At 36.0% G+C, this 10,382-nt stretch overlaps 1 protein-coding gene across 1 annotated transcript; it reads right to left on the minus strand.

Annotated features, from left to right (window-relative positions):
- Positions 1-202: 202 nt before the first annotated feature.
- LOC140156443 (chitotriosidase-1-like) lies at positions 203-10,023 on the minus strand. The gene is made up of 9 exons (XM_072179395.1): positions 9,817-10,023; positions 8,168-8,254; positions 6,626-7,083; positions 6,089-6,213; positions 5,684-5,807; positions 5,269-5,451; positions 4,877-4,996; positions 4,277-4,409; positions 203-621 (listed from the first exon to the last, which is right to left on the minus strand). Exons 1-9 carry the CDS (start codon positions 9,833-9,835, stop codon positions 308-310), a joined length of 1,563 nt encoding a protein of 520 aa, XP_072035496.1. The 5' UTR covers positions 9,836-10,023; the 3' UTR covers positions 203-307.
- Between the last annotated feature and the right edge of the window lie 359 nt (positions 10,024-10,382).

Below are 10,382 nucleotides of genomic sequence, written 5' to 3' on the forward strand. Positions count from 1 at the left end.
ATGGCTTAATCGTAATCGGAAGTCCATGTCCTGTGCTCATCTGATCTTATAAAAATATTCTAACGTGATATTTAGATTTGATTTCAAGACCAAACAATTGTGTGTATTTCTAAATCAGTTCCCAAGAATCCGGGAAAAATCTTTTTTTTTTAATTGTTACTTATAGGGTTTTATCATGTTTATTTATTCCAATTTATCCCAAGAACCGGGGTAAATTTTGTTATGCTTTATAACTTGTTACCTATGGGCTTTTATTTAATCAAATTTCATTTCTCGTAACCATTCTCTTTGCTTCCATGTAGTGTTATCATAATCCTTTAACATTACAAGCAGGTACATTATATGGCCAGTCACAACAGGAGCACACTGTGTTAAATATCAGACCAGGTGCACATTGCATTATGTAGGTAATACCACCTGAGCATTGGTAGAAAGCCCCCGAGCAACCATCCGGGGCTGCTGGATAAAGACCATCTGCTTTGCCTTGACAGAAGTTATCTGGTGGTTGAGTTGGTGGATTGGTTGGTGCCAGGGTTGGTGGAAGAGTTGGTAAGTAAGGATCTCTAGTGGTAGGTGGTTGTGTAGGACCTGTCGTGGGTGGAGGTGGTGGTGTCCAGTTCCCTATTAAAATAAAACCAAGAAGAAACTTTTTGACCAATAATGTTTTACTTTGAAACTTTTGGTGTTAATTAAATTGGACATATTTCGAAATTCCACGAGCGTATCAAAAGGTTTAGCTACAAACTATTCTCTTATAAATTTATCTATGCACAGTTTCCACCTAGATACACCTGAGGCAATGCCTTGTCTCTATACAGTCTGTGCTTACACGTCACGGTTGAGTGCATAGCATCATAAGAGCTATGTGAGCTTCTTGCTGGTGACTAGCGGAAACTACGGCATCTGTGATTGGTTTTGTCAAAACCCCGATAGTTTCCTTCATCCAATCAGAAAGATTTTATATCGAACAAAAGCTAACACTTCCTGTTACGTCATTAGGTCAACAGATGACGCAATTCAATGTGTCAAGGTGAATGTGGTAGATTTATTGAAACCGGCCTATTCAGGCATTATTTGTGACCAAAATGTAGGCTTTAAAAGTCAAAACCCAGTTGATCCTTGCAATATTTTGCAAATCTAATGTCATTAAATGAAAGAGCACACTTATGTCTCGATTCATTGCAATGAGCAATGGCCAATTATCTTTAAATTGAAGATCTTGTGCAAAAAGTTACTATTTTGACCTGTTTTGTCATACGGTTGTAAATTCAATGAACAATGATTTTGCTTAAAGAGCACTTAGAAATTGATATGGGTATGACCCCTCGAGTGGTGTCAAATGAGAGGGGAAAAAAGGAAAGAATATAATAAAAAACAATATTTCCCCATCCGGGGGTGACACTCCTCGCAAGACTTATGTCTTTCTTCAAATTAAATATCTCAAAACCTAAACTAAAGGCATGGTGGTGTCAAATGAAAGAGTAAATAGCAAAGAATGTTTTCCCTACCCGGGGTGACACTCCTTAAAAGATCCAGGTTTGTATAGTTTTTAGTTTGCAGTCTGGAGCAATTTATCTCACAGCAAATCTAGCTTTGTGGGATTTTGTTCTAGTGTGGTTTATATGGGTCAGCGTATATGGTAAAATAATATCCAGGTCAGCATTCATATTTTGGCTCACCTGCTATTTCATATCTGGTGCATTAACTTACATCAAGTCTAGCTTAAAAACTTGTCTAGTGGGGCAGTTATTTGTAGGGTACCATAATTCAGGCAGAACTTTAGACACAGCTTCTTTTGTTATGCATAGTCGCGCTAAAAGTCGATCGATACATGTTGAAATCAGCACAATATTCAGAGATACACCTTTTTGCTATAAAATTTATTTTCTCGGTCAAATATAAATCAATATTTTTTTCCTTCAGTTAAAAACATAGTGCTTGGATAAACATAAAAAAAATCCTGGTGTTAAAATTAGGCATGAAATTGAGTCTTTTAGTGTAAGTTTTTGATTGTTATAGGCCTTAACTTCGGCCGCAAGCTTTTTTCGGAATTCATTTTTTAGCGTTGCAAACTAATATAGTTTGCTAAAGAAAGCTATTTTCCACCTCTGTAAGGCACATCGTGTGGGTCTATATTATAGTGGGGACTGCTCTATAATCCGACGCTTCTATAATCCGAAGGTTCGCTAGTCCGAACATGTGTTCATATCATTCGCTAGTCCGAATTTTAAAAGAGGTTCTCTAGTCCGAAAAAAATTAAAAAGAGGTTCTTTATTCCGATGGTTCTTTATTTCGAAGGTTCTATAGTTCGAATTTAAAAAAGGTTCCCTAATCCGAATATTAAAAGAGGTTCTTTAATCCGAATTTAAAAAGGGTTCTATAGTCCGAAATTGCAAAAGGGTTCTATAGTCCGAAACGGATACCGTGTTCTTTAGTCCGAATCAGTAAAAAGGCTCTATAGTCCGAATTTTTTATGTAGCATTAACCTGCGCCCAATAGCTAGATAATAACAGAGTTTATGGTAAACGGGATGACGCTACTTTTAGACCGCCACCCTCCCCCCGTCATCAAAAACAAATCCTGTGTGTACGCGCCTGATATCCCCCCAACTTACTGTAAACAAAGCTCCTAAAAATCCGATATTTGCTCCAAAAATGTTGACATATCTTTACACCATCAGAAACGAAAAGAAAAATAATGAATGGAACGAAAATATAAAAAAACCTGAAGAAGTGCAAAACACACACACACACACACACCCCCCAAAAAAAACAGAACAAAAGAAGGAAAGACACAATGAAAGAAAATAAACAACTGAATAAAGACTAAAAGGAAGTCCAAATGAAAAAACAATGAATACAAAGATAATGAACAAAATAAATGAACATTACAGGAAGATAAGAATGAAGAAAATACCACCAGCATGAAGATAAACGTCAATGTATGCTACTTAAAATATCCAGAAAAAGCAACCATGTTGAACTTCAGTGGATTTGTATTTAACAATTGATGATTTGACACTGAAACAAATGATGAAAATAAAATTCGGACTATAGAACCTGTTTACCAATTCGGACTAAAGAACACGGTATCCGTTTCGGACTATAGAACCCTTTTGCAATTTCGGACTATAGAGCCTATTTTCATATTCGGACTAAAGAACCGTTTTTAAAATTCGGACTATAGAACCTTCGAAATAAAGAACCATCGGAATAAAGAACCTTCGTAATAAAGAACCGTCGGATTAGACCTTTTTTATAAATTCGCACTATAGAGCCTATTTCCATAGTCGGACTATTGAACCCTTTTTTAAATTCGGACTATAGAGCCTATTTTCATATTCGGACTAAAGAACCGTTTTTAAAATTCGGACTATAGAACCTTCGAAATAAAGAACCATCGGAATAAAGAACCCTTCGTAATAAAGAACCGTCGGATTAAAGAACCTTCGGAATAAAGAACCGTCGGAATAAAGAACCGTCGGACTATAGAGCTTCCCCCATTATAGTTTTGTCAGAATATCCGTTTTGATTTCACCTTTTCTCACTTGCGACTGCCAAAATGTCCAACTCAGTACTTCATTTTTAATATAACCAGCAGAACTAATCGATATTTCTATTGTGGCTTGTAAAATCATCCATCCATGGGTACATTCTCCAGTTGATTTTGACAAAATTGGTAGTCGCAATTGAAATATGGTGTAATCAAAACCGAAATTCTGACAAAACTATGATATATAGCTCACAGTGATATGCGTTAGAAAGTTGGGGAAAATCCTTCATTAGCGAACTATATTACTTATACAGGCCAAGTTGAAGCATATCAAAATCGAAAATCTTACACTAAATGACTGCATTTCACGCCTAAGTTTAACACTAGAATTTGAAACAAAAATATAGTATCAAGCATTATGGTTTTTCATGACAGTTACTGAAAAAATGATAATTATTGCTTTTTATTTGGCCGAGAAAATTAATTTTACATTGAAAAGTTGCATCTCAGCACCAAATTCGATCGTTTGTATTGCCTAATTAAATGACTGACTGAGCCTTGTACATTACAATAGAAATCGGTTAACAAGAGTTCTGCCTGTATTGAGGTTAAAGCCATATCAATATGTGATTAATATGTTAAAACTTGGCAAATTATAGAGAGTAACATTAATTTCAAATAAGTTCACTTGGTTTCACTTAGCTCCCATAAGCGCCCCGTATATACCGGGATACTGTCAAAGCTATATTGCATGATATAGTTTCAAATAATATTACCAATTTACCTCCAAGTATCATATTTCCCATTTTTGTAACCAATGGCCATTTTCCTTGTCCACAGAATGTTCCTCTAAAGTCATCAAGATCCAAAGCCCAGACCATACCACCTCGAAGACCCAATTCCTGAATGATGGTGCCCTAGTTGAAAGAAATTATAAAATTAGATATCCATTGGATCTATGTACAATGATGTTTATCAAAATATCTTCTTACGTAATTTATATGCCAGCGAATCAAGTCTAGATGACACCGTAACTTCATCAAATTGAACGCCTTCATTAAACATGTCGTATGTTTACAATGTCTATAATGACCCGACGTAGTTTAATATTTTGCACCAGGAACGGAATATTTTAAAATTTTAATCAGAATGTTTCAAATCCGCATTTTCTCATAATAATAGTAATATTTGTCACATTTCGGTATTTATGCGGTATGTAAATGCGATACGTCAATTTGAAATCATTCATAGAGTGTCGTTTGAATTTTGACATGACATGACTTCAAGCGTTCAAGCATGGCGTCAATGAAAAACTTGTCTTTAACACAAGATCTCATAAGCTAAAAAATAATGCCTTTTCTTATTATCATGCCGCTCTCGTTACCTTTCGTTCCAAACTGTAGACATCATCATATCCAACCCATTCAGTAGAAGAATATGCATATATAATTTGTCGCGTTGGATCTTCCTCCACCTTGAAGCCTTGTGTCAATTTCTCACAGATCTGAAAATTTATACAATGGGATGTGCTGATTGGAAATAATATATTACTGCAATTTGAAATATTTCCCGACATATTTTGCCTAAAGCACATTGAACATTGAATGAAACCGTTGGATAAATGTATTATTTGTGCGTGCCTTCTCTTATTACCTGTTTTCATATCCATTAATAGCTCTATTTTACCCAAAATGTTAGTTAGGACGCTCTTCAACTGACCCGGTGATTTGCTGTGTTTAACCCGTTTGTTGTATTTAGTTCCTCGTCATGTCTTACCTCATAATATGACCAGAAACCTGTTTCTCTGGTGTATGTGCCTGATGAGGCTCCTCCAGTTGCAGGTGCATTGACCCCGTGCTCTGATCCAGCAAGTTTGAATGCTCTCCCGTATGATCCCATACCAAGGACTAATTTATTGGCTGGTGTTCCTCTTGCAAGCCATTCTTTTGCAGCCCATTCCTTTTGATAAGTACAAAATAAACAACGATCAAGCAGTAAAACAAAACAATAATTAAAACATCCCCATCAAAATAGTCAATTAAATAGTCAATTAAATAGTTAATTAATTACTATTTTCTTTGTGACCTCCGGAATGACCTATACACACAAGACTAGTAGCGGTTCTGATATTGATCCTAGTAACTCTAAAATACATGTCACTCTGAGCGGCACAACAACAACTATAACTTACTACTGTAAGAAGTTGATTGTCAGCGTCGTCCTCTGGATGAGGGCGAGTTGTAGTATGATGACCAGTGACTGACTCCCAGGCTCCTCTCAGATCGTAGCTCATCAGGTTAATCCAGTCTAAGTCGCTATGTACACGAAAAGGCAAAATATAGATTACTTAAAGGAAACGGAGTTTCAAGATTTATGCTTACAAATTGCCCTATGCATGAGTAAGAAGACGAATTCGTCCCAATAACTTCTACAATCACGTAGAATATTATTCTGACCATTCCTTTACGGTTCACGTTTCTCACAGTTCCGTTTCTACCATAATAACTTATAATAACATAATAATATTTCAGCCCTAAAACCTTCAAAGATTTAATTTCAAAAAGTTGTAGAAGTCTCGCTAAATCTATGCACTTACGCTTGGATCTTGTTGATTTCATATGCAGCATCCATGTTCCCTTTACCAGCTGCTACGGCAGCAGTCAAAAGAAGACGTTCTTGGCCAGTCGAGGCAGATTCGGCTTCAAAGGCAGCTCTCAATTCCTAAATGAATAAAAAATGTTTTATTATATAGTAGCTTTAACCACTTTGTTTTGCAATTTTTATTAATAGGCCTATTTATATTTTGATTTCGTTAGACTGGGCAGTAAATCGTTGAAATCATCACCAAAATATGATCAAAGTCGAACCATTACAATATTACTTAAATGTACAGGGAACAAGATAAGATATGCTTCAGTTGCGTATCAAGAGGGCGTGGGGCAGGACGAAAATAAAAGAGAAAATCAGGACGGCAAAAGAAAAGAAAAGGGCAAACTAGTCTGCTTCCCAAAGTTCACCCCGATTATGGCCCAAAATATTGTAAAATACCAAATGTTTGATCACTACGCGCGCACATTTAGCTTTTGGAAACTCGAAAACAAAAACAAAACAAAAAGAATTTAGACGTACTCACCTTAACCCAGGTTGTAAACAATTCCTTGTTTTCTGGTCTTTTAGACGGATCATCAGATCTGGTATTGTCTCCTGGGTATTCCCAGTCAAGATCCAAACCATCAAAATTCCACTGTCTCAAGTAGTCGATAGCATGACTAATGAACTTCTGTCTGCTCCCAGCTGTTGCTACCACCTCTGTGAATCCGGCAGACCCATGGGTCCATCCGCCGACAGCCAGTAGCGTTCTCAGTCCAGGGTTGAGCTTTTTCAGATCGGTGAAATGCTCGAACATACCTTTTGACCAATCCGTAGACTCATCATTCCATTCATATGGGGCCAGCACACCATTGGAAATTTTAGCAAATGAATAGATGAGGTGGGTGCAGAGGAATGGGTCGATGTCGTATGGGAAGAATTGTCCTGCACCTGGGCGGTATTGGGACCAGTTGGTATGGTAGCAAGCGAAAACTTTGTCGGCTGTATATATAATAAAAACATATGAAAAACTTGGGTATTTAATTACAACAATACAATTAATAACAGGCAACAACATACCTATGAATTGAAGAGCATTATGTCAATTTTCGAAATGAGAAATGATTTTCACAAAATGCTATGTTGTGAATGGCTATAATAATTCTAGAGGTAACATACTGCAGTTACTGTCCGTTTTCCTATACACAATACACAGTGCTCTCACCATTGACGCGTGACCTCTACAAATGATGTATGTTGGAAGAATGGACACTTGCCTAGTTAACATCACTGTGTGAAAAATAACCAGCCAATATTTTATTTATTCTCCAAAACTTCTAGTAAATATATTTCTCTAACATGACCTAAAATTACAGCTAGGTTAGATGTTCAGAAATGGTCGCACGTTTGTCAAATATGAGTGAGGGCAAAGCATAGCTAGCTCATAGCTAGCCAACTCCCCGTGTTAATTGAATGGAGATTTGACCGAAAATATTGAGCTATATTGGTAACGGACCGCTCCGTTCTGAAGGATGCCACAAAAAACGGTACAAGCTACATTTAAACTATTCTAAATAGGTTCTAGAAAATATAGTTTTGTAACATGTCCTAAATTTTTAGCTAATTTAGATGTTTGGAGAGGGTCGCACTTTTGTGTTTTAGGAAGGATATGTAAACGACAGATAACACCAAAAATATGAAGAAATTATTTCCAAACCGTGTTAAGTCAACAATCATTATGTTGCTCATTTTGAAGAATGCTGGTTAACAAAAAGCAGGTCTTTGTCTCATTTCGTGAACAAAGGTACACATACCATTGTTTCCTTTCGTTTCCTTTATAATTGGTTACCCAACTGAAGCTATAATACCAGCTTTATTGCGATGTCGCACATGTAAAACATAGCTTAAAACAGACACTTGTGCACAACCAGAGAAGATCTGATTTAATCAGTTGAGCTGCTTCAATGAGTGTTATCTTGGTTTAATAGCTTTTAATGGGGTTTAAGTCCTGCAAAGGTCGAGATGAATTCTACTGTAGACATGACTGCATCATGACTCTGTTGATTGATAAAAATAACATACTTACCTTTCGGTGTAATATTGGTCCCTTGGCTGGTTAGAGCTCCGCAGACCAATACGGCCAAGACGAGCAATCTCAACATCTTGATGTACGCTATAAAAAGTGTATCAAGGCTATTGATTAACAACTTAGTTTTGTTTTGTTTTTCAGAAAAACTTAAAGCCATATTATAACATTTGCTGTTGAGGACGCCCTCACTGATTTTTTTAAAATTATTTTTTTACACGATTATATTGTACTTTATTAAACCAATATACCCTGCAAAAATCAAGACTCTAGGTGCTGTAGTTTTGTCAAAATGCGAGATTTTGAATAAAGCGCCGGATCCGTCGTCTTATTATTACGATGGAATTATTAGTCGAACGCATACACGATGTTCATAACACACAGTACGTACACGGCGTGCGGACGGTGATCTACACAACAAAGGGTCGTACCAAAACATGACCGAAGGAGTGGTACGTATTGGCGACATACGCGCTGATAGTAAATTCCAATTTTCTTTGCTTTGCCGTAGTTGTTCGGCTCAAAAATAAAAGGGGATATATCTGACAGTAAAAGCTAACATTTTATGGGAAAGAAATGCTAATCTATTTTGTATGGTAATGTTATAATATGGCTTTAAGTACTTGATTAATTGGTATTCTGCATCATCTTTGTTGCTCTATCGTTTTAAAATCGCAAATTTCAATTGTTATTAGAGAGATTGCGATTTCCAAATGTACACTCATAGAAATGACTTGTTCGCCTTGTTGGCGCAATTCAAAAGGAGTAAGTTTGGACAACTCAAAAATAGTGTAAAAGTTGCCAAAACAAAATTCATTTTAGTTATCCGAACTTCCGAAAAAAATGCTGAAAAAGCTCAAAAAGTTCCGTCAACTAATCAACTTTGTTGGCATTACTTAGGAAGTTGATGTAAGTCGTTGCGTCAACTTTTAAGTAATGCCAACTTCTGAATTCAAGTTCAGGGAACTTAGAAAAATAAACAAGGTTCAAAGAACCAATTAGTTGAGTTATTGTAACTCAACATGTAAGTTGATGTAACTCGTTCATATTAAGTTACTGGTACTTATTGTTTTGAGTTATTCCAATTTGGTACTTTGTTACTTAATTCACGTAATTGGATCATTTTCTGCACAATTAGCAGTATTCAAATATTTATTTGTTCTAATCAGTGCAAAATTTTGTATACTACACCTCTAGAAAATTATGCTAACCTAGGCTAGTATCATTTTCTGAGTTGTAACAACTCAATAAAGTAAGTGCAAATGAGTGTGACCAACATAATGATATCGAGTGAGCGTTACTCAAAATTGTACGCGTTGGCATTACTCGGAAAGTTGTCGCAACGACATACATCAACTTACTGTGTAATGCCAACGAACAATTTCTATGTGTGTAGAATCAAACGTACGTGGAATCTATTCAAAATCCCGTCACAGGAGAGTGGTTTTGAATAGATTCCACTTACGTTCAATATGTACGTTTGGAAATCGCAATCTCTCTATTAATTATTAATTCACTTACCTTGTCAATGATTTTAATGTTATTGCTTTTGCAGCATTTGTTGTTTGTAAAATTGAGATAATAAAACAATTGTTCACTTGCACTACGATGCACTACTAACCATACTAAATTACCCGTTCTTTACTTACCTAAAACGATATCTGTCATCTGATATTTCAACTACTTAACTGGCAGAACAATACGTATCCTAGATTCTAAGACGTAAACTTCTTCTGTTTTATAAAATAATTACGCGTGCTTATCAGCACAGATGGCGAAATACCCATAGCATATCTCAGATTAAGAACACAGATAAAGGGATAGCTGTGATGATGTTATCATCTCCTGAATATAGGTTTATCATCAATAGCAATAACTGCTCTTGAAAATGCCTGACAAGGCGAATTGTATATGAAAAGTGCTATGTATGATAATAATATTTGCTTTCATCTCAACCTTCAGAATGAAGAAAAGATAAATGTTTCATAGATTCTTGAAGCAAACAATGCGCTCACTCGTAGGCTATAGTGTTTAGAAAAGCTTTCCTGAACAAAAGATGTGAAGTTAATGAAATAATTTTGTAAATGTGAAATGCTCGGCCAAAACAGATGTTTATTAACTAATCATACCAGTTTTACTTTTATCCGAATGAATTATTATATTTGTACAAAGCCATGGAGAAGCCATGTTGATGTTGGTAGCTGCAAACAATTAG

The sequence above is a fragment of the Amphiura filiformis genome, chromosome 1, assembly GCF_039555335.1.
Source record: "Amphiura filiformis chromosome 1, Afil_fr2py, whole genome shotgun sequence".
Taxonomy (NCBI): Eukaryota; Metazoa; Echinodermata; class Ophiuroidea; order Amphilepidida; family Amphiuridae; genus Amphiura; species Amphiura filiformis.

Excerpts from the sequence above, each read along its gene's own strand:
- LOC140156443 (XM_072179395.1), bottom strand. Across the intron at positions 7,084-8,167 it reads GACCAATATTACACCGAAAG|CCGACAAAGTTTTCGCTTGC; the intron begins GTAAGTATGTTA and ends TTATATATACAG. Across the intron at positions 622-4,276 it reads GGGAAATATGATACTTGGAG|GGAACTGGACACCACCACCT; the intron begins GTAAATTGGTAA and ends TTATTTTAATAG.